General features: G+C 37.2%; 2 protein-coding genes across 2 annotated transcripts in view; one reads left to right on the top strand and one right to left on the bottom strand.

Moving 5' to 3' along the window:
* Positions 1-25744, bottom strand: part of LOC140165105 (T-complex protein 1 subunit zeta-like) — a 328487-nt gene that overhangs the window by 255473 nt on the left and 47270 nt on the right. The gene's annotated exons all lie outside the window — the stretch shown is intronic.
* LOC140165107 (sodium-independent sulfate anion transporter-like) overlaps positions 3108-25744 on the top strand; it is a 43894-nt gene continuing 21257 nt past the window's right edge. Inside the window, exons 1-10 of the mRNA XM_072188534.1 lie at positions 3108-3193; positions 4600-4941; positions 7848-8064; positions 10915-11080; positions 12026-12080; positions 17135-17234; positions 17646-17797; positions 19541-19613; positions 20125-20175; positions 23732-23792. Of these exons, the coding sequence (XP_072044635.1) occupies positions 4702-4941; positions 7848-8064; positions 10915-11080; positions 12026-12080; positions 17135-17234; positions 17646-17797; positions 19541-19613; positions 20125-20175; positions 23732-23792 (1115 nt within the window). The 5' untranslated portion in view covers positions 3108-3193; positions 4600-4701. The remainder of the gene's footprint in view (positions 3194-4599; positions 4942-7847; positions 8065-10914; positions 11081-12025; positions 12081-17134; positions 17235-17645; positions 17798-19540; positions 19614-20124; positions 20176-23731; positions 23793-25744) is intronic.

Below are 25744 nucleotides of genomic sequence, written 5' to 3'. Positions count from 1 at the left end.
GCGGAAATTTAAACTGTGTTCCATCACCCCTGTGACAAAAGGATGCTGAAAGTTTACAATGTAATATATAATATAAGATTGATTTTGAAGCAACGCTTTCCCACCCAATTGGGCAGTTACAACACCAGGTTGGTGTGGATGGCCCCCAGTAATGGTTGAATGAATTCTGACCATCACTTTGCTTGTCGGATTAGTGTATTGGTAGCCTGGAGTGCGATGATGTAAGGGGCTTTATAATGTTGATGAGGCAGGAAGTTCGATAGTTGGGGTAAGGGCATCAGTGAGTCACTGACAGATTTTGCCACAACGAAAGTGGATATACTAAATTTGTAGGTATAGATGTTAGAAGAGCTACCGCTACGTTAGGAGCTCATCCTTGGGCTTAAGGTTAGCAACTATTTTAAACTGTGGCGATTTGGTAGTTCACAGCATCTTGCGAATGGTAGTGAGCTTTGGCAAAAATTGCATTGATCATTTCATAGCGAGTGTGTAGAAGAATTAAAATATCACAGGTATACTTTAGTACGTCCTGTGGTTCTTTAGTTATGCAGTAAAGAGGTCTGAAGCAACAACACTTTTGTAAAATGTACATAACTCATTAACAACAATAAATCAAGCAACTTTTCAAAGTATATGATTTGTAGAATGAACTATTGCAAAACATCAAGGTGTTATTTTTCAATAATGTATTGATTTAGATAATGAAAATCAATTTTTTTGGCTGCTTCGACCAATAATACTGCAGTTTCCCTTAACATTGGTTTATAGTAAGGTGGAAATAATGGTCATGTCAGCTAATGTATATATAGTGGTTATCTCTTTACAGAAAAACCTGGAGAAGGAAAGGATGTTGAGTAAATGGCTTTGACTGGATATGGTTGAAGAGTTGTGTGTCTAAGGACAGGAATGGATGGAGAGACTTAGAACATGAGCGGAGATATTAGGCCAGATTGGAGATGTAGGAGTGATAAGGAGAAGGGGACTGGGGTTGAAGGTCAGGAGGAGATGGGGTAAGTGATGATAGTTTTCTTGTACCAGCTTATGTACTGTCCGCTATGATATTAACATGTATTTGTTGTCCCACGCTGTTTATGACAACCCAATGGCGTAGGGCCATAGTGACACAGGGGGTGCACATGCACTCCCCAATCGATTCATTGCAAAATTTAGAAATTCCATAGGAAAATTGCCGAAAAACGGCTTGTGCCCCCGATCAGACCCGGTGCCCCTCAATCATGGGTGGTGCTCCCAATAGGATGACCCATGCTACGCCACTGTGACAATCTATCCCAGAGAGAATAGTTTAGAAATCTCTATCTATAAATAAGGCCTACAAAGTACAAAAATTAATGTTAAATTATGCACAATTAATTTTTACCTTCGTATCATCATTTTTATAGAAATGCGCCTATTTTTTTTTACTTGGTACTTTTTTTGCATGGGGGGAGGGTGGTGAAAAGGTGGATCCTTTTTGCAGTGTAGTTTATACAAAAGGAATGTTTTTAGTCACCTTCTATTCTAACATGTTTTAGGGCATTTATACATGACTCGGTATCTAAGGGGTTGTGCGGTTCCTTTCAGATTTCACAGTCACCAAATAATGTCTCTAAAGGCCTTCCGTCCCGATCTGCAGTGTTTTTACATTTCGGAAAACGTTGCACAACCATAAATCGATATTAAAAATCAAAGAAATTGGGCAGATTTTTTCGTGGATATCTAATCCAAGTGGATTAACGGCTTAACCCATGTTATACACAAGGGGAAAAAAAACCCATTTTTACACCTGGCCAAAAACTTTCTCCCCATTGACAATTTAGTTTTAATTCGACTTCGCTTAATTAAAAGCCATTGTAATGTACAAAAATCCTGCCCATGCCCCACCCCCCATAGAGGAACTCGGATTTCCAGTTTGTGCACTGTATGCTAGAACAGTGCTAGACAGAGACAATGTGCACTGGAGTCACCTACCGCTGTCAATATGCATGAGGTGTCTGTCACAAGATTGGAATAGGTAATATTCACAGGTTAACATCATTGCATTAATAGCACAAGAAGGATATTTAATTACCTTATAATTAGCACATTTAACAAGCTATTAAATCCTAAGTAGTGTCCCATGCATCAACAAGTATCATACAGGTATATGCATGGCAGTCAAGAGTCCCTTTGTCAGGCTTTCTGGCAGTTCCAAAGACTACATTTGTGGATCATGCTCCAGTTTGTCAGCCCGAGATACCCGAGGATAGATAGATATAGGAAGGGAGGGAGGGAGAGAGTTCGCAATATATTATTAATAAAAGTCAAGGTTGCTGTCTTTTCCACCTGACCATTTCATTAATAGGCCTATTCCTAGCAAAGGCCAATGTCTCAATCAGTTTTTCAGGAACTTGTATAATTATAAGGCAAAAAAAAAAATTGTTGTGTTGCCCTCAAGTGGGAAAATGGGAAATTTGGGTCGGACGGTCGGATTTTTTTTTTTTTAAATTTTTTTTTTCAAACCTTCAGTTTTTAAAAATCCTCCCAAATATTAAATAATGCTTCTTCAGTTAGGGGACATATTGTCAATTTTGACTTCTTTTGACCTGTTAGATATAAATTAAAGACTAGTCTTTCAATAAAATATCAATTTTAAGTGAAAAACATTGATTTTTTGAACAAATCTGTAAAAATCATCATTCAAAAAAAAAAAATGCCAATTCCCTGATTTTTCAGGATTTAGGGTCGGGCGGTTGAGGGCAACACAACAATTTTTTTTTTTGCCTAGTGGTTTAACCTGTATCCTTTTCCACCATAATCAAGCGCATGATATGCTGACACACTTTAAGATTCCAAAGAGATAGTAGCACTAACTGGAATAAGAAGGGCACACCTGTTGATGTCATATAGGCATCCAATTGTAAGGAGAATATAATAGTTGGCACACTTTTTCTGTCCTATATTATAATAACCTGCAGGCAGTACTGTCATATATAGCAATAACACTGCAAACATGACTATCGCATGTGACTATCAAACTTTGCATCAATTTTCTTTGAACCAGCAATACTGGCCTGTTGTTATGTTTTGACACATGATCTAGTGTATGATTTTCTTTGAAAAAGCGATCATATATTTTGTACATGCAGGGGCAGACTGAGCTGACAAACTTTGCATTGATTTTCTTCAAACCATAGACACACAGAGTCTACACCAGGTAAATGAATAATCACCGTTGAGCAGGAAAAACCTCCTATGTGTTTGTAGCCCCTGAACATGTTTAAAACAAATCTGCCAACAGGTAATATAGGAGGTTTTGCTTTAAACATGTTCAGGGGCCAATGACACATAGGAGGTTTTTCCTGCCCAACAACGTAATGATTTTAGTACAGTCATAGCGGAATCATGTATATCTGCTATCACACCACTATTGCAGTTACAAAGTTGACATTCAATTTGCTCCTAATCAATGATAACTACCCTATATTGTTAGTAATGACCAAACAGAATAAAAGTCCTATTATTGAGGGGGACAATGAAATAAGCAGATGGTCAGTCTTACTGTCTCTATGAGATTTCATGGACAATAGACCACATGATTGCAATGAGATGATTTGAACCGCTTGTGCGTTCAAGTTTTGCATGGCTCAGAGTGGGGTAACTGATATTGATATTCAGATGATAGATCTTTGAAAATGATCTTAGAAAATGATGGAAATCTCTCCTTAAGGTTGGTCTGGAATTATCGAAACTTTCGGGCTTCATAACTGCTAAATTATTGGTCTAAAGAATATAAAAGTAACATTTTTAGAATGGAAATGACTTGATGAATTAATCTGTGAGGTCCAATTTGGGCCAAAATGCTCATTTTTGGAGAAAATCACAAAAAACAGGGTTAAGACCAACCTTTATTAATTTTTAATATCTAGGGACCGTTTTTTATTTTTTGGAATTATAACCAACTTTGAGAAATTTGCACCAAAAATAGTCAAAAAATGCAAAATTTTCAAAAAAATATTAAAAAGCCTGATTTTCGCCCAAATTTCAAATATTTTTGGTGAAGTTGGTCAAAATTCAAAAAAATGAAAAAACGGTCCCTAGATATTTTTATCGAGTTTTTAAAAATTAATAAAAAAACAATTTTTTTTGAAATGCTTACACTTGAATAGTTATGTTGAGAGAATATGGTAAGCTGCAGTATGTGTATGGAAAACCCAGCATGTGTATTGAAATCAAAAACTGACCAAAATTTGGTTTTTCTGATATCATTAGTCCCTCAGCCATTCTCTCAAAAGTATTAAAAATCGTCATGCGTGGCTTTTGAAGAACTAGTGGATTCACCCTACTGTCATGGCTATTTCTGCCATGAAGATATCAGAGTGATGACGCTGTAAGACACCCACTGTTATTATGTTTTGTCACACGATCTAGTCTTACGATTTTCCTGTCAAGAAGCAGTCATATATTTGTGCATATGGGGGCAGGCTAAGCTGACAAAATTTGAATCAATTTCCTGTGACCCAGCATACACCCGCTCTTGTCTGTCATTGTGTTTTGACACATGAACAAGTGAGTGACTTGAACTTCCTAACATGCACCAATTAAATTTATTTGTGTCGACAGGGGCAGCCTGAACAGACAGGACCAAACGTTGTGAGCGAGCAACATAGATGAGTACTTCAAATGATTTGATGCAAGAACACAGTACACAGCTAGCCAAAGAAAATGTCAAGTACGGAACATACAGAACTGATGAGTACGGAGAGCTTTAAGACCAAAGTGAAAAATGGAATCAAAGACTACTTCTCTGTGGATGCATGGAAAGACAGGTTTCCTATAACTAGATGGCTCCCACAGTACAAAGCATCCAAGGGTCTCAGCGATGTTATTGCTGGGTTAACGGTGGGGTTGACTGTCATACCACAGGGGTTGGCCTATGCCAGCATTGCTAAGTTACCACTAGTAGTAAGTGCATTTTTTGTTTGTTTTTTGATAGGTGCTTTTCTTCAGGTAATGCAGTATTTTTAAGCCTCTTCAAAATGTTTTTTTTTTCCTTAAAGAGGAGTAAAAGAGAGTTGGCAACAAACTATTAGCTATTCCAACTCCAGTGACATTAATTTCCCTGGACCTTTGGATGCACTGAAACAGGTATTGGCATTTTACTTCAATATAACAGGGGTGTAGTGCTACTGACCATTCAATTAACTTAGATTATTGGTTCTTTAAGATATTTGAAAAAATAAAAAATTGCAGTCAAACTCATCATAGAAAAGTTTTAGAAAAGCCTTAGACTCAACGTGATTTATACTTTCCAAATTCCAAAGTTTAATTTGAAACCCCATTTCTTTTCAATTTTGGTCTTTTCCCACAACATTTTTATAAAAAGCAGTAGAATTTTGGTTGCTATAAACTTTTTGAATCAATCCGTTTAATGCAATGGGAACAAATGTCCCAGTTATAATAATTAGATGTGCTGAGAGAGTATTTATTCAACCATCCACATCAGGAAGTATTGTCCGGCAAAATAGCTATATTTGCCAGTCATTTTGTGTGAAAAACCCACTGTTGATATACTATGTTATTATAAAAATGTGAAGATGAACTAAGGTTTTCAGAATTAGGCCCAGCTTATATAAATACACTCCTATTTATTTATTTATTTATTTAATGCTCGGATTAATGCTATGTATAAAACATAATCGCGCATCATCACCTATAGACCTAACCAATAACCAGAACAGTATAACAATTGAAATGGCAGCCATGACAGTTCTAAGACATTTTGCTCAGCTTAATTTTAAGGTCACCTAGTATTTTGGTATATTTGTTCACAATCACAGTAGAACCTACCTAGTGCCTAACTTTATAACATTGGCAATTTGGTCCATTTTTAGTGACAGTTTTTATTCTAACAATAAAATATACAATGTCTATTATGACATTGTGTAGGCCTATGTTAACATTTAGTGCCCATACAACAGTTTTTACTGATTTGACCTCATGACCCCTGGATGACCTCGGGTGACCTTGACCCACTAACCAATACAAACTTGTTATGTCTTGGGTCAAGACGCACCAACCCATCAATTTTGACCCCCAGTCTCCAAGAAAAACAGTTTTTACTATTTTGACCTCAGATGACCCCTGGGTGACCTTGACCCATTAACCAAAACAAACATGTTCCGTCTTAGGTCAAAATGCACCCACCCACCAATTTGCATGCCCATATGATAGTTTTTACTAATTTGACCTCAAATGACCCCTAGATGACCTCTTGTGACCTTGACCCACTAACCAATACAAACTTGTTCTGTGACGCACCCACACATCTAGTTTGAGGAACATGCGACCCCCAGTCTCTGAGAAAAACAGTTTTACTACTTAGATGACCCCTGGATGACCTTGGGTGACCTTGACCCACTAACCAATACAAACTTGTTCTGTCTCAGGTAAAGAAGCGCCCACCCACCCAGTGTGACCCCTAGTCTCCGAGAAAATAGGCAGACAGACACACACACACACACACACCCACAGACAGACAGATAGACGATGCGTATTATTATATAGATTTTAAGACTGCAGGTATAATTAACATTACTAGTATTTAACTTGATCTTTTACACTAGTGTGTAAAGTTTGAATGTTTCTATGCGATGCGTATAAGCCTTGTACCTACAATTTATGATTTTTCAGGCTACGGGTAACAGAATTAATTGAGCTGGTGCTAAAAGATATACTACTTGGTTTGAAGGGACTATTTTCCCGAGGTACTGACTACGGGGTGGTAGGCCTGTAACCAGTATCGAGGGGAAAAAAGTTGACCATATTTCCCTGAAAATACCATGTAGTATTTGTTTTATTACACCTCATATAAATTTATGAGAGAATGGCACCAATTCATAATATTTAGTAAGAAAATCTAGGCTCTGCACACAGGATTCATCTAGGTTTCATTATCATTGAGGTAGGCCCTATAGGACTTTTTATTTTTTCGGAGAAGAGCAGGTAGGGCAACTACTTGATTATATTTCTACATGTTCATACTACATACTCTGAAAAAATTTTTAAATCACATTTTTGTTCCTAAAATAGGGGTTATAGCGCCCTCAACGGGCACTCTTCCCATAGGGCTACGTGTAAAGACCAGTTATAGACAAATGGCCGTAAAATAAAACAGACTCATGCAAATTTCCTCAAATTTTGCATATGATGTAGATTTAACATCTGGAATGTAATGCAAGTGATGTTGTTGCTGCTCTTCTAAATTCATTTTTAAAATGTCCACCCCAGATCAAGGTGTCGATTCCCTTCTTGTAAAATGTCTTGAACAGCTTCATGGCTTTATGACTCATAAATTGGGTGTTTTGTCCATCCTTTTGCAGAATTAGTTATGCAACATATGCATCGGACAGCGAAGGACTTCTTTTCATGGACGCTGACATTTTTGTTGTTGCTATAATGAATCGGTTAATTCCCGATTAATCATACGGAGAACCATGACATAATATAAAATGCCAAGTCCTACCTAAGTTTGAAAAACGTGATTATGAAAGGGAGTACAAACTTTTGTGTCTAAGGATGATGATATCGTGAATCGGATGAAAAACTATCGTCTGCAAAGGTAGGTCATACTGGGGATATGTCGATCTACTTGGATTGTGTCAAGTTGCGATTGACCAATGAATTGGTGTCATTCTCTCATGAATATGTATGAGGTGTAATAACATATTTTGCCAAGGGCAATTGGAGTGTTAATACTTATAGTAAGGAATTTGATGGAATGGATAATCTCATACTTAATGTGTACATTATGATGAATTGATCAAATTTCATTTACCGAATAGATTTAATTTTCCATTTTTGTCCTGCAGTATGGCCTGTATTCCGCCTTTATGGGTAGCTTTGTCTACCTATTCCTGGGGATGTCAAAGGATATCACCGTAGGCCCGACAGCCATCATGTCCCTCCTGGTTGGTCAGTATGGCAAGCCAATAGATGAATATGGTGAAGTGCACGACCCAACCTATGCCATCCTGCTGGCATTCTTTTGTGGTATCTTCCAGATATTGATGGGAATGACACGATTAGGTGAGTATCAACTTCAGATGTAATATGTTATATACTGCGCCAATAAAGTATCCTTACAGTTGGAAAAATAATCACAATTTCAAAACTGAACAATATTTGGGTAAATTTGTTTTTTTAATAGATGCACTATTTAAACCTGCACATTATGACACCACATTGAATCCAATGTGACAAGAAGCAAAGTTACAAGCATTTGATTAGACGAAGGTCCAGTTTTAAAAGTGACAAACTGGCCTATTCAAAACTCCACAGACTAGACATCTGGTTTGAGAGTGGTGAATGGCTAATTTATGCGTTTGGCTTTAATTTAAAAAACAAATGGAATAAAAGAAAACTGAAACAAAAGAACTGACAAATAAAATGAAAGTTATGAAAAATATAGAGAAGTAAAAACTGAAATAAAAACTGTTTTAAATAACGCTTCATTGAAGAAACTGTGTTGTCTCTTTGTTTCGCTTGTTGGAATCTTTTTACGCCTTGTATAGGCCAGTTTGTCACTTTTAAAATTGGACCCTCGTCTATTCAATTGCTTGTAACTTTACTTCTAGAGATCACATTGGATTCAATGTGGTGTCATAATGTGCAGGATTAGATAGTGCATCTATTAAAAATACCCAAATATTGTTCAGTTTTGAAATTGTGATTATTTTTCCAACTGTAAGGATACTTTATTGGCGCAGTATATATTAGTTTTGTCAAGTATGGCAGACCATACAAGTATGGCAAGCTAATAGATATGGTGAAGTACACAAGTAAGGCAGACCATATAAGGGACTGGGCAATAATTATGAGCCCTGGGGATGGGTAAAATTGGGGGGAGGCAAGAAATTTTTGGCAAGCTGAAAGGGGGGAAGCAATTTTTAGCCAGCCAAGAGGAGGGACAAGCAATTTTGGCACACATTCATGGGGCACCTTTTAAATAAAACGCTCTAAAAAGGCTTAGGAAAACAGTACGGAAACGCTTTGATATGCAAAGTTTCCTGCTCGCTGCGCTCACAATATATATCTAGACCATTTCAAGTTTGTCCCAAAAATTTGGCTTGTGTAAAGGGGGAAAAGTGAATTTCTGGGAGGGGGGGGGGGGGGGGGACAACAAATTAAGGGCAAAATTACAGCAAAAAGGTGAAATTCTCGTAATTTTGGGTTTTTACTGGGAGGGGGGGGCAACAGGGGGCCAAGAGTGGTTGGGGGCATTTTCCCCCTCATGCCTCCCCAGGTGGCGCCACCACTGTAGGTAATGTAATACAGAGTTAACATTTTTGTGAACAGGCCCATCTAGAGTTAATCAACCTGAACTACTAAATAAAAGTATTACACAAGAGTCACCTCTTCAAGTTACACAACTTGTAGCAATATCCAGGGGGGAGAGTACTCAAGTTTGATTTTGGTAGGGGTGTGCCGCTGAGAATTTGAAAGTGGACCCATAAAATATACCAAATTTTCAAGAAATTTGGAGTCACCCATTGATATACCAAAATTTAACCCATATTGTCTTAGTTTTTACAATTTTTCCCAAATTTTTTTGCACAATTTCGAAATTTTGGCTAGATTGAGGCACAATTGGGCTATTTTTCGAGGGAATTGAAACATTTTTGAAAAAAGACCCATTCATATACCAAAATTGGCTTAGAAAAGGGGTCAATTATATACCAAAAGGCCGAAAATGCTACCCATATTTGCGGCACGTCCCCGTATGGTCATTTGTACTAAGTACCCCCCCCCCCCGGAGCAATATACTAGACAATTTTAGATATCAATTAGTCCTTCTCCTTCCATTATTCAAAACGGCCAAATGCTATTCTTTTACTTTGCCAAAATATTTAGATTGGCTTATGTATGGTCAGGATGACGTGATACAAGTACATGTACACAGTTGTTTTATGGCATGTAAAACTGTGTCATTTTTAAGAAAAGGTGAACACCAGGGGCTATTTTAACGTGCCTCACTGTCACGTTCGCGCAATGAGATAAAAGTGTTGATGAAGTAGAGTGCGTTTCAAAAATTAAAAATTGACATTTTACCTGAATGTGACCGTAAGAAAGGCTCTACCATTGTCTACTATTAAAGCATATCTACACGGATTGTTAATTGTCACTGTACGAATATTTTATCTCGACACGTACGTGACAGTGAGGCACGTTAAAATAGCCCCTGGTGAACACTGATGGCGCTATTTATCTTAAATCGTGTTTTCATCTTTACAAAGGGTAAACACTGGTATAATGGTATTAAAACATCAGAAAAAGTGTAAAAAATATCAAGGACATTTTCTGAAAACTTTTTATCTTGAAATGTAAGGAATAACATATAATATTTGGCTAAATCAAATTTAAAATACATGTAAATAGCACCCTCAATTTGCACACAAATATAGAGTTTATAGAATAAAAATTACCACAAAAAAGCAGAAAAGGATGAATAAAGTGATAAAAAATTAAAATCTATGTTTAAAATGGTTAAAAATATATGTATATATTATTGTGTGATGCCTGTTTTTATTGTTCAGGTCTAGAATTGAACATTATAATGTTTTGTTCGAAAATTTAATAAATGATCACATCAAACAATCGTGAAGTAAATTAAATCCATATTATAAAATTGAATATTCATACGTAGTGGTATAAATTAAATTAAAGAATTTTTGACTTCAACACTACTTAAATTTGATAAGCTTACGGGAGCGCTTTCACAGTACCAACTCGTCCTCAGCCGGATGTTATGGCTCTGATGAGACACTGTTGGTACTGTGAAAGCGCTCCCGGTAAGCGATCAAATTTTAAGTAGTGTTGAAGTCAAAAAAATTCTTTTAATTTAAATCCATATTGTTTTTGTGTGTGTATTTATTGCAGGTTTTGTGACCAATTACATCTCAGCAGTAGTTATATCAGCATTTACATCAGTGTCTGCAATCAATATTGGATTTGGACAAATCAAAAACTTACTTGGAATTCGTTTTCAGTCCGAAACATTTGTGATGGACTTTTACCATTTATTCAAACACATCAAAGAAACAAAGTAAGGACTAAATAATGATATGTTGTTGTGTTGTCTGTAATAAAAGAGGGACGTTTATTGAAGGTGAACTGTCAGTGAAAAAAAACTTTTAAAATCGGGTTAAATTTCTGGATGGTGCTCCTGTAGAAAGGAGGGATTTACAACTATACTAATACTTCTACCATGGTGACGCTCACGGAAATCGAGTGAAAAATGATATTTGTGTGGTAAATACAACAAAATTACACCCATAAGTGCATAATCAAGCAAGAATCTGGTGAAATTCTACCATAATTAGGCAATGAAATGGAAAAATTGAAGGGGATGTTTATTAGAGGGGGAGCATTTATTACAGACAATTCTGTCGGTCCGTGTCACGTCACTTCCGGTTGATGATGCGACTCATGGTCAAGTGAAAACAAGTCCTTGATTAGATTTTTGTTGATGGTTTCTGTCATTGGTGTTGTGTAAATTTCGATCACAAATAGTCAATGGAATCAAACAACCGTTTTTAAGTCTACAGAGTGGAAGAAACTTACAGGATTTACAGTGTATATACTGACAAACTTAAAATTTAATTCCATGGTCGAGTGTTTTTTTTTTCCGGAATTGAATGTCACTCCAACAACATCGCTATGTAGCCTCCTTCACAGCCGGTTTCTGTTGTTCATAACAAACCGTGAGCCACATGCAGTTTGGGCCTGAGACTAGAGATGGCTCGGATGTTGGACCGACAGAATACGGTAGTTTTGTTTGTAAAGGTGTTTATTTTTTATGCCTCTACCGGAGTTGGGAGATATTATGTTTATTGGTTATCTGTAATTCGTTCCATCCAAGGGGAGGGGCAAGAGTTCTGACCCATGCCCCCATGGCACCGCCACTGGGTGCATTCAAATGAGTACAAACATACATACCTAGTGGTTCTCAGTGTTAATTAATCGTATGTTTTTTTTTTACCATTAACAGATGGCCCGATTTGGTGCTTGGAATATCATCGATACTTTTTCTAGCATTAATGAGAGTAAGTACAAAATACTTCATTACAAATTTGGCTATAAAATCTCTACACCTCTTGCCTCCTGTGAAAGATTTCAATGGGCCATTCCATTTAAAATTCTCACTACCCCTGTGGAAGATTTTAGAAATATCTTCCACAGGGGGAATGCGAATTTAAAATGGAATGGGCAGTTCCATTTGAATTTCATACACCCTCTGAGAAAGATTCAAGCTGAATCTTCCACAGAGAGAGGGTGAGTTTCGAATGGAGCTGCCTAATGTGCTCATTCCATTTTAAATTCACATTCCCCCTGTGGAAGATATTTCCAAAATCTTCCACAGGGGTAGTGAGAATTTTAAATGGTATAACCATCTCCACTCCAGTTGCATGCTAAGGGCAGAGTAATGGGAGAGAACATGGACCTTTTCGAGCATCATTATTTCTTAATTGTATGTCAAAAGTATATAAAACTATACATTTTTGGAAAGGACATTTCCCATGGTGACGTCAGATTTGTTCAAAAATCTCAAGTTTTTGAAAAAATCACAAAAATTCACTTTTTTACCCCAATTTTTTTGTGACAACTTAGAAAAAAATCCGTTCAGAGTAAAAAAAATTCAGTTAGCTTTTCATGAAGAAGAGACATGAACTTAGGGAAGGTTTTTTATTTTTTTTTTGAAAATCGTCTCTTTTTTCAAATATTGAAAAAAACACTTGTCACTCTATTAAGCTAAAAATTGCACATAATGGTGTATATTTTTGTTTAAAACAAATATTTTGAAAAAATGAAAAAACATTCCCTAGACTTTGATGTACTCTAAAGGATAGTGCAAAAAGTTTACTCTTTGCCTGCATATTTTTCGAGTTTATCTTGTCACAAAAATCGCGCAATATTGTCAAAAGTGAACTCTGAGAAATCAATGTTTTAGTAAAAAAATGTCAAAATTATGCACAAAACGTCCTTACATTTTAAAACGGTAAGACTTTCACACTTGTAAAAGCTGTATCTTGGTGCATGGTCTAAATATGCATCTTTTTGCACCAATGAATCTATAATCTCTGCTTTCAGTGCGCCAAAATTCAAAATAATTAAAAAATCTAAGTGGCATTTTGACTGCAAATTTTTGTTTACACCACATTTGCTGGCATTAACAACATACCGAATGCACCTTGACTGCGCCTTGACTGCGTTGGACATACTGCGTTGGACATACGCAAGCATCACAATATTTCGCATTCACAAGCATTTCTGACTCATTATTTCCGCCAATTTACTAAGCTGTCTTGAGCCATGTGAATTTTTAGAGTTGAAAAGAGTGAAATAAATCATCAAAAATACGAATAAATATTAGCAAGTTGTATTTTATCAGTTTCAAGTGAAAGAATACATCTTAGTGTTGATAAATATCAAGAAATCTCAAATTCGGTCGTGGACGAATGTGTCTTCCATTACTCTGGCCTTAAGTACCTTAACCCTGCTGGAGTTTTTGGCTTGTTTTTCATAATATGTTTAATTCCAGTTGAAAATTGTTGAAATAAAATTCAGTTGATTACACAATGTGGTTTCCCTCATGCATTGGGCTATTCCATTTGAAATCCACACTACCCCTGTGGAAGATTTTGGAAATATATTCCACAGGGGGAGTATGAATTTTAAATGGAATGAACATATTAGGCACCTCCATTGAAACTCACCTTCCCTCTGTGGAAGATTCAGGTTGAACACTCAAGATACTACCGCTTCCAAAAAAACAAACGGTTCTTTTCAGAGCCGTTTGGAGCTGCCTAATGTACTAATTCCATTTGAAATTCACACTCCCTCTGTGGAAGATATTTCCAAAATCTTCCACAGGGGTAGTGTGAATTTTAAATTGATTGATAGCCCATTTAATAACCTAATACTAGATGTACAGGGTTGGGATGTCTTTGATGTTTGGGTCAAATTTACTTGTAAAGGTATAATACAGTAAATTGTATATCAGTGGATGAGTTCATTTCTATGCCCAGAAATAATCAGACACAAATATATGAACTAGGCCTATATAATGAACTATAGAGTGTTTAAACTGTATTTCAACAACTCTTCCAGCTTCTTCCTATACCTTTGTACAGGAGTCAACCCCGGGGGGATCACTCGCATACCAAAGTGGTATGCATGCTCGTCCCAGCACCTCAAAAATTGACCCTAAATGGCGTAATCAGTGTGGAAAAATTTCACCCCTTATTGGCGTAAGGCTCTGTAAATCTTACCCCTAAAATGTGGCGTAATTCGGCGTAAGAAACTAAAATGGACCCCTAAATGGCGTAAATTCTAAAACAAACCCACTGAAAATGAAAAAATATACCCTAAACATCGAAACTTTACCTGAAAAGCAGCCTTTTTTCTAAAAACGTTGATGCCGCCACAAGGCCAAAAATCAACCCTTTTTCGACGTTTTTGGGGACGAGCATGCGTACCACTTTGGTATGCGAGTGACCCCCCGGGGAGTCAAACGTTGTTAATCCGTGATGAATCCACGCTTGCACAGTAGCGTATATGCGAACGCAATCGCGAATACGCGTTACTTGTGGGCGCGTAAATTTGTCATGCCTGGAACCTGTGTGCACATAATACTTACAATTTGAATTCCATATTTTTTGGAAGTAGCTGCTAAACATTGCTGCTTTATTCTGTAGTTTTATTGCTGAAATCACTGACCTTTTTGTAAAGCTGAGTGGCAATGATCAGTGGCGGCGCCAGAATTTTTTTTCGGGGGCATTGGGGGCAAAGTGAATTTCAGGGGGGCAAAATTGGCAAATTTTGCCCAAAATTGCCGCAAAAAGTGGAAATTTACATGATTTTTGGGGTTTTGCCTCAAAACTGGGGGGCAAGAAAAATATTTGGGGGGCAAATGCCCCTTGCCCTTCAATAAGCGCCGCCACTGGCAATGATCTACTGACATTCCTCATGAAATAATCCTTTGAATTATACGATCTTTAGCTTCTTTTTGTTGTTGAAACTCGCGTCCAGCTTTAGCTGCCCGAGCGAAGTAAACCACACAGACGATGCGGACGCATCGTTGTTAAACGGTGATGAACAACGGTGAAACATGATTGAATCTCTAATTAATACATTTTTATGAAATACATTGTCTCGAGACAGCAGGAAAGCACAACAACGCAAAGAATAGACTCCGCATTGCCCCACGATCATGAGGACCATTTAATACACATAAGCTTATTTATAATAATTTCACAATCTCATAGAAATTAAGACTATATTGAGATAATAACAGATTTCATATCAATTAAACAAATTATTTACATTGAGATAATTAATTGCAGCAAGCATTTGGAATTATTGATTATCTTCATATAAATCAATAAACACACGAATTATTGGAAAAATGTGTACAAGCCAACCATACAGGCTGGACAAACAAAAGTTGACTTCTGAATCACATTTAACCAATTTCATCTTAAGCAAATCTTAAGCATATCTTAAACAGATACATCTTTGGATCAAACAGAGGATTGGATTGGAAAACAGCATTTTTAACACGCAATTAAATAATTAGAAATCTCCAAAAGAATAAACAATGCCAACACTAGCAAAGCGAACATTTTGTATTCAGCAAGATCTGGCATCAATGCTTAAACCATTTACTGATATATAATATATTAAATCCACGTTATTTACAACCAAGTAAATAAAGATACTCCAAATAAGCAACAAAGCATTTATAACCCTGGTATAAAACCGCAGTAGAAAGGGAGAAAAGCATGAAGGCAACCAATAGCCCACTATAAAACGCAGTAGAAAGTGGAGACAATCTACTGACAAGATTCTTCAGGTTTTGAAGAAACTCCACCACCCTCAATAAAAGCGCGAGTAGAAAGTGGAGACAATCTACTGACGAGATTCTTCAGGTTTTGAAGAAACTCCACCACCCTCTATAAAAACGCAGAGAAAGTGGAGACAATCTACTTACGAGATTCTTCAGGTTTTGAAGAAACTCCATTCAAAGCAATCAATAGCCCAATAAAACCAACCAATACCATAAAACGCAGTAGAAAGTGGAGACAATCTACTGACGAGATTCTTCAGGATTTGAAGAAACTCCATACAAAGCATTCGATAGCCCAATAAAACCAATCAATACCATAAAACGCGGTAGAAAGTGGAGACAATCTACTGACGAGATTCTTCAGGTTTTGAAGAAACTCCATACAAAGCATTCAATAGCCCAATAAAACCAATCAATACCATAAAACGCGGTAGAAAGTGGAGACAATCTACTGACGAGATTCTTCAGGTTTCAAGAAACTCCCCACCCTCTATAAAAAGCGCGGTAGAAAGTGGAGACAATCTACTGGCGAGATTCTTCAGGTTTTGAAGAAACTCCACCACCCTCTATAAAAACGCAGTAGAAAGTGGAGACAATCTACTGACGAGATTCTTCAGGTTTTGAAGAAACTCCATACAAAGCATTCATTCCCCTTCTATAAAACGCAGTAGAAAGTGGAGACAATCTACTAATGATATTCTTGAAGATTTGAAGAAATTTCATACAAAGCCTCTATTTTTAAGCATAAAGCAGCATAATTGGACATACCATTTTATTGGAGTATTTTTAACCATATTTAGTTAACTGATTCCCCTTCCAGCTTTTGGGAGGGTGGGTGGGATTTTTTGGTCCATCAAGATCGAAGGAACAATTGCAAGTGCATCACTAGGAGAACTATGGACATAACAAAGGAATGAAAAATTAAGGCGGGAGACCTGAATGGCTGCACACCACTAAAGTGACAGCTGACTGGACAGAAAAACTGAGCTTGTTGCTATAACAACATAACAACAACTCCTAAATTAAAACTGAATTGACCAGGAGACCAAAAAACTTTAAGTGTACTTGAGAATGCTCAAGTGGGAATAAGAGGATAAGCCTCTACACCTAGATGCACATGACAGCCTAATGTCCCCTGCTGCTGAGACAATCTAGTTTTTAAAAGATTTGCAACTTTAAAAAACGGAATTATCTAAGTCAATATAATTTTTGATGAAACTTTTTTAATGTTTTTTCTTTTTCCAATTTCAGTTTGGTAAAAACAAGAGCCAAGTCAGATTAGATAAGATTGGCAAAGCAGGTCCAACAAGAGTGAAGGCTCCCTGGAAGGCTCTATGGATCCTTGGCACAGGTAGGGAGTTACAATAACAATGTTACTTTGCATGGTTTATGTTATTTATGGTAATCAATTTTCGGAAGTTACATAATCATTTAAAAAATTTGCTCTCTGTAAAGTTTAATGAGTACATTGAATTTGATAGTCTCGGTGAAAGTGTTGTTGATAACACCAAGAGATTCGGGTAATTTTTTAGATCAAAAACAAAATCCAAATCTCTTCCAAAAGTTATTAGCTGGGATAACATCACAGCTACAACAGCTAGAGAAAAAGCTTCTCTTTTTAACAACTATTTTTAATAATTCTGTTTTTGTTCTGCAAAATTTTCAGTTTGTAACACAGTACTTGTGTTTTTTGTTGTAATTTATTTTGTAATTTTTTCTTTGTTTTTTTGAAATATTTTCCAACAATTTTCAACTTTTTCAGCACGTAATGCAGTACTTGTGGTGATTGCTGCTGGTATCATGTTCATTGTGGAGATGAACGGTAGCATAGGCCAGATAACATTGACGGGTAACGTCACATCAGGGCTTCCACCATTCCGACCACCAAACCTTGGAGCAGAGAATATTCTAAAGGTAAGTACACTTTTTATCAGTTTATTCACAGTTTATGTCATTTGGCTATTCCATTTAAAATTCATACTACCCCTGTGAAAGATTTAGCTAAAGTCTTCCACAGAGGGAGTATAAGCTTTGAATAGAACAGAATAGACAATTGGGTAACTTCCCTTTGAAATACTCACTCCAGTAAAAGCCATTATACAGAGGGAGTATGGGTTTCAAAATGATTAACTCTGACCAACTACATTTGAAATTCATACTCCCCCTGTGGAAGATATTTCCAAAATCTTCCACAGGGGAAGTGTGGATTTTAAATGGAATAGCCAGGGTCACTGATTTTTTATATTAAAAAAACATAAATTTTTTTATTTTTATTTATTGATAGGAAAAAACATGTTGAATTCTGCACCTTGAAGATGACTTTTTAGTAATACATGTAGATAAAATGACATTGTAGAGGAATTTTAATTGTATCCAAAAGCTGTAGAAATATTAGGAATGAAGTAAAACAGTCAATTCAAGAAAGAAATTAACTTACATTTATCAAAAATGGTAAAATTTTAATGAAAAAGTTGATTTAATCAAAATCATGTGATTTAAATCAAGCAACCCTGAATGGAAGCTAATTGGGTAATTAATCACAGTCATTAAGGATATTAATATATCCATGAGGTGATTAAAATAAAGCAGCTGATGGTTTTATGATGTTAATGAATGAGGGTAATGACTGATGATGTTTCAATAACGTGAATATTACAGAAATCAATGCACTTGGCCTTAAATTGTTCCCTTAATTTTTCTCCATCATTTTTGTCATTTCCACTACAACAAAATCTTAACAGTCACTAACCTCTAATCATAAAATATCGGCACATTGTGCATTGGACAATGATATACTCAGATTCCTCAAAGCGCGCCATGGGTCGATATGCTGCCAAGCCCCAAAGGGCAGCACAAGTTGACCTCAATGCTGAGTGTGACAGACAACAGCATTGATCCCCTGCTCTTTACGAAAAGGCCTGCAACGTTTACATGTCCAGATATTGCTCTTCTGGTACATGGGACCACCATTTTATGTGACTCTCTGAACCACGGCATGCTATGCACCCACTGTGGTGTCTGCACATTTAGGGCCACAATGAGTGGGATAGAGGATAAATGAGAAAGCTCATGATCTTACAACCTTCCAACCGATAGCCTAGCACACCAAACTAGATGACCACCCTCTACCTCTAGGCTAATACTGTAGCCTTATACAGGGTGGACTAAGGATGACCACCATTTCCCTTCTCCTGTTATACAATGTTACCTTTTGATTGGAAATTACTCTCTAAGTCAGTGAACATGTGTAAGATTTGATCTTTCCCTAGAGAAGTCCTTTTCAGGGAGCTGATCTTTCGGAACTCTAGCGAGCGCCATCTTCATCACTTTCAGAACTCATCGCTCTGAAGATGGCACTCGCCAGAGTTCCGAAAGCCCAGCCCTCTGAATAGGACTTCTTTAGGGAAAGATCAAACCAGTGGCGTGTGCAGCACATTGAAAGTGGGGGGGGGGCAGGTTGTTCAGTTCCCCCGAATGGAGTCTTAGGGGTGTGTAAGGTGCGGTTTTAGCGTTTTCCCCCGAATGACCAACAAAAGGGGGGGACACATGCCCTGCCCCCCCTTTGCATACCACTGGATCAAACCTTAATAATGTTACCTTATGTTGACTATATGTGTAATTAGTCATTGATCCCTCTCATATCTAATTTATTTGCAGCATCTTAATATAGGACTTGTCATCATTCCATTAATCGGATTCTTAGAAAATATAGCCATTGCCAAAGGATTTGGTAAGTATCTGACTGTCATGCAAAGAATATAAAAGGGAGTTGAATTTTTATAGTCTTTGTGTAAGGGAACGAACCAAAAGTTTGATGATGTCATATAAATGAAAGTCTTTTCATTGGCGGAGTGGGTCAAAAAGTCTGATAACATTTTTTTTTAACAAGTTAAAATATCGGACAAAGTTGATCAGTTGAGGTTTGAATTTTCAATGTTTCACACTTGCAAGACAGGGAGGAAGAGAGGGGTCAGCCTCCTAATGAAATTAACACTTTCGTTTATAGATCACTTGACATATGACGTCATTGCCAAGAGTGATGATGGGTTAAAAGGCTTATGACAGGTCACACCTGTTTATGAAATTGACCCATGTAAATTCTGTCAGCTTTGCCTTTGTTTCAGGAAAGCTCCAAACCGATAAGAAATTACCTCTTTTTTTTCTATCTCTGCAACACTTTGAACCAATAATTATTGTGTAAACTTATCCTATAATTTTCTGTTAATTTTTCCTGTCCACAGCAAGGCAAAATGGTTATAAAGTGGAGTCAAACCAAGAGTTAATAGCATTAGGTAAGTGTATTATATACATGTACGCATTGGCGTAGCTGCCGAGGGGGCAGGATTGCCTATTTGGGCCCGCCCCCTAGGGCAAGGAAAAAAAGAGGAAGAAGGAGGGAGAAAGAGGAAAAAAATAGAGGAGAGAGAGGGGGAGAGAGGGAGAGGAGGGGAAGAGAGATGGGGAATCCATATGATATGCAATACCATACGATTATTATCAATAAGCCTGGCAAAAATTGTATATTTGGCCCCTCCCCCAAGTGCAGGCAAATTTGGTGGATTTGGGCCCCCGCCCCATACAGGCTTGCCCCCTGGAAAAAATCCCAGCTACGCCGCTGCATGCACATATTTGGGGGCTTTGGGAGCCCCCAGGGTAAAAGCAGGGGCGGCCAAAACGAAGGGGCAGCGGAAGAAGAAGGGGCGACAAAAAGAATTACTAAAGAAAAATGGGCGGAAAAAATTTGAAAAAGGTATAAAAAATTGTGAAGAAATGGTACTATACATCAAAATGTTTTAATTTTAGGGCGCTGGCGTCTATAATCCTTTCTTTTTTTTTTTTGCTCTTCACTTTTCAAACCACTGAAAAAAATTGGGTCAACCTTTTCGGGCTGTTGAGGAAGGGGCGGCAAAATTTAACTTTCTTCATCCCCTGGGGTAGGAGCGGCCACGGTACGCCACTGATAATACGCCATCTAGTTTCTGGTTATCGTGTAAAGGTAGGTAATTAAGGAGGCTGTGTACTCTCAGACATGCATGTAGTAAAAGTGCAATAACTTTGTAATTATTCGCGCAAGACATATAAACGTAACATTTTTATTAAGGCAAGACATCAATAAATCTTAATATAAATACAGATTTGGGGTAAAAACAACAATTATGAAGAAAATCAGAGTTTTTGGCAATATTTGTTAGGTACATCATAACAAAAAAACACTCTTTCCAAAATATTTTATTTTGTTTTAGCTCAATCTTGAGGCTCCGTTCCAAAAACGTTTTTTTTTTTTTTTTTTGATATTGGCCTTATTTTTTGAGATATTGACCATATAAGGCATCAAATTGAACTTTTTAAAATTCACAAACGCCTATTTGCACAAAATGATGCCTAAAATCAGAAATAGACCAAAATATAAAAAAATGAGAAAACTGTTTCTTGAGTCGATCATGCTTTTTACGATGATCATATTTGCTTACCTATAGATGCTGTATTTATTGAGTTATCGTGTACCTAAATCGTCATTTTACCGAGAAAATGAACATTGAAATAATGGCCGTTGAAGTTTAAAGTGGTCACATTTTGCACTTTCATTGAATCTCGCAGGAGAATGCGGCAGTTTTTATTTTTCTACCTTACATTACATAAACATCGGGTAAATCCACGGCCCCTTGAGAAGTTTGAACGAAATCCATTCATAACTTGATATTTAAATCGGGGGAAAGAACTTGAAAAAACCCACATTTTATCAGCTAAAACGGAGCCATTTGACCACTAGGTTTTTGTGCTTCCGTGGTGTTTCCATAAGATGCGCCACGCACAGGGCGTAGCCAGCTTTCTTGGTCAGGGGGGCAAAATAAAATTTTGGGGCACAGACGAAAAAAAAATGCAGTTGCATCATACAATACAATACATAGAGACTGTATGTCTTTCAGCTTCCCGAAAAGGGCCTTATTGAGATGATGTGCGCGTATAGCGTGAAAACAATGGTATTTTACACTATTTTCGCCCATTATCAGGTTAAAAAAGGGGTTTATTGTTACAATGTGCGCGCGTAGCGCGGAAAAAATTTTGTATTTTACACTATTTTGGCCCTGAATTTTGCTAGAAAAGGGGCTCCTTGCCCTTTTCTTTTCCTTTGCCCTCCTGATTTTCTCTTTCATTTTTTTTGTCAGAGGGCACTTTTTCTTTCATTTTTTGTCAGGGGGCACTCTGCCCCCGTATTTGTGCATTAACAAATTGCGCGATGCGTTGTTGTGCACATGTACCCTGCTGGTACAACAAAGATTTTCTTTCCTTTTCAATTTCAAACACGAGTGGAATAGTGAAATAAAATCCTTAAAATATTGCAGTTGGAGTTTACAAATCTGGATTTTCATTCCTTGTATTTATAAAAACATAACAAAGTACAAACATATCAAAAAAACTAAATTTTGCGAAAGAAACCATGTCTAGAGTACACAGCTGCCTTAATGATGTATGGAGAATTGGAGATCAATCTGCCTTTTGAGGTATATTGTTGGCATCTTGGGCATAGTTAATGAGCCCTCATAAACCATGACAATGCTGAAATCCTTTACTCAGCCATAGAAACCATGGTTATTTACAACTTAAGTTACAAATCCCCGGTGGGGTCACTCCCTGGCAGGGGGGACACGTAGGACCGTTACCACAAGTACAAATTACCCCCCCCTTTCGCAGTCGATTTTGAGGACAAATCATGAAATTTTACCCTCTTTTTTATTCCAAAACAAGGACAAAATAGTACTCTGAAACACCCCTATTTTTTAGATTCCGAGGACACATTTGCAATTTTGACCCTATTTCAACATTTCAAGGACAAGGCTTTTATGAATTTTTTTTTCAGTAATTAACAGGGCATCACAGAATTCAAGTAGTACCCCTTGCATATTATTATAAATCAGAGATAGGGCCTACAATAGTGGCCAGCTATCCACGGGATAGGGAGAAAATAATAAGAACCCCTTTTTTTTCAATTTCGCAGACATTTGTGCGATAAAACACCCCTATTTTTCCAATTTCACTGACAATTTTGTCCGCGGACAAACCCTGAAGATGGACCCCTTTTTCTGCGATTTTGGTAACGATCGTGCGGTCGGTATTGCAAGTTGAGTGACCCCACCGGGCAAATCCCCTGGTATACCCTAATGCTAAGCCTAGACTTCACCCTTACCTCCGGGCCTGACCTTAACCCATAACCTAGGCCCTAATCCTATCCATAACCTTAACTCTAACCCTAAACACAACCTGACTCTAACCCTAATCCTAACTCTGACCCTAACCCTAATCCTAATACTAAACTAATGCTAACCCTAAACATAACCCTAACCCTAACCTAAAATGCCCTAAACTCTAAATTTAACCCATTTCAGGCTAATGATCCTTTGGACTCATGGGGGGAGGGGCACTCACTGAAATTTTGGTAGAGGTGTGCAGCGTGGAGCTCAAACTATCAGAACTAAGAACTGATTTTGGGCAAAAAAAGGGCTTGATGTACTGAAATTTCAACAGTTTTGATGGGTCTTGTGTACTTAAAATTTGGCCAAATTATAGGCTTTGGAGCTAAAAGATCCCAAAAGTTTCCAAATCTGAGCTATAAAGAGCTTCAATTGTCAGAGTGTGAGGCTCAAATAACTGAAACATGATCCAAATGTAGATATTAAGGAACTGCTGAAGAACGTGAAAAAGGATCCTTGACTCCCGCACATACCCATACCACCTTTACATGTGAGTACCTCCTCCGGGGGCTGTTCCCGTATTATATACACCACCACAAATTTGTTTAAGTAACATACAGACAGAACTAATATTTCTGTCCTCTTTGTTTTCTTTCAGGTGCTTGTAATTTAGCTAATTCATTTGTTTCTGCATATCCCACCACTGGTAGCTTTTCAAGGTAAGGACACTTACATAGGGCTATAATAGGGTAACTCCATTTGAAATTCACACTCCCTGTGTGGAAGATTAAAGCCATGTCTTCCATAGGGGTGATGGATTTCAACTGGAATAGCCCATTACCCTATTTTTATTTGGCTATTCCATTTGAAATCCACACCCCTGTGGAATATAATACTGCTATCTCAATTGTAGGTGGAAATTTCACTCGAAATATAACAAAAAATGTTACATAGTAAAAATGGTATATTGCAGATATAGTCTTTTATGTTCATGTCACATTTGTCAATTGAGATGCATCTATACTATTAAAGAGGAACTTGCCGATAATCGATACTGATCGATACTTTGAAGAGGAACTTGCCGATAATCGATATACTTGGGATCAATTCATCGGTATCATCTCAGAGATTATAGATAAAAAATAAATTAATAAATTAATAAATAGATAAATAAATAAGTTCTAGCATTTCCAGATGAATGGTAAATGCATAGATACAGCCTGTCTCAAAAAAAATTGTGCAAGTGAAAAGCGCCCTCTATGGCAATTAGATAATCTCATTGTGACATAATGCTTACATCAACGTCACGGGCGCAGTCTTAGCTCTCACATGCCGTTTGTTCTGTTCAATTTGCTTGTTCCAATTTCGTGATATGTTTATTTAACAACGTAAGGGTAAAATCACAATTGTGCCACTTTTACTAGGGAAGAGAGCTGTACATGTAAATCAATGATTGCTGATGTTGATGCGTCTAATGCACTCCTCGTTTTGGGGCGCATGCATTAGACGCATCAACATCAGCACACGTGCATTATTTTGTCTAATATCTCTCCCAACAAGTAATACGCGTTCATTAACATATAACATGTGTAAGTGCGCAATATGTGTTTGTCTTTTAACATGTCTTAAGTGACTAAGAGAACAGCATTTACCATGATAAAATCATTGACATGCACATGTATTTAATTTTTACAGCAGAATGTGAAATATTTGTTTATCTTTTAATATCTTTTAAGTGGAAAAGGGGAATCATCATTCCTGCATCATGATAAAACAGTAAAAACAGTCAAAAAATGTTGTATTGTGTAATTGATGCATTCTTTTGATTTCACGAAGGAACTCTTGATAAACTTGATGCTATCACTGTTACATGTAAAGCCCTCTTCCCTAGTAAAAGTGGCACAATTGTGATTTTACCCTTTCGTCTTTAAGTAAACATATCTCGAGATTAAAACAAGCAAATTGAACACTACAAACAACATTTGAGAGCTAAGACTACGGTCTTGACGTTGATGTAAGCATCATGTCACAACGGTATTTTCTAATTGCCAGAGAGGGCGCCTTTCACTTGCACAATTTTTTTTGAGACAGGCTGTAGATAGATAAATTATTAAATACAAATAATTATTTGGATTTATTCGGTAGATCAACCAATGGTGGCCGCTTATATTTACGGTCCGTTGCTGCGTTGCTTATACGCGGATTACGCACAGGTCGTGGCAACTTCCCCGACGCCGCTAATGGTAACAAAACTTCCAGCACGGTATAAATCGCAACCGTATAATAAATCAACTGCATTCGTTTATGATGATCAACTGCATTCGTTTATGATGATTTTTGGAACTTCTTTTGTGATGACTTTCCGAAGATTTTAAGGTAGGCCTAGGCTTGATTAGCATGGTATGATATATCTCAACAATGGCGCCGTAGATTTCTTTTTGACATTGGGGGGATAGGGATGAAAAGCATTGCTTAGAAGTAGGCATATTAATAGTGAATTTGGCACCTTTTGGCAACATTAACGATGGCGTAGGTTTCTTTTGACATGGGGATGGGATCCGTTTAAATCAATTTCTTGAAATAGGCCTACAGTGAACCCAGCACCTTTTGGCGACAGATTAATTTATGGCCATAATGAAGCTAAAATGGTGAATTATATGGTACAAAAGTG

This window comes from Amphiura filiformis, chromosome 11 (genome assembly GCF_039555335.1).
Source record: "Amphiura filiformis chromosome 11, Afil_fr2py, whole genome shotgun sequence".
In the NCBI taxonomy this organism is placed as follows: domain Eukaryota; kingdom Metazoa; phylum Echinodermata; class Ophiuroidea; order Amphilepidida; family Amphiuridae; genus Amphiura; species Amphiura filiformis.
This window is presented reverse-complemented; position numbering and strand designations above follow the sequence as displayed.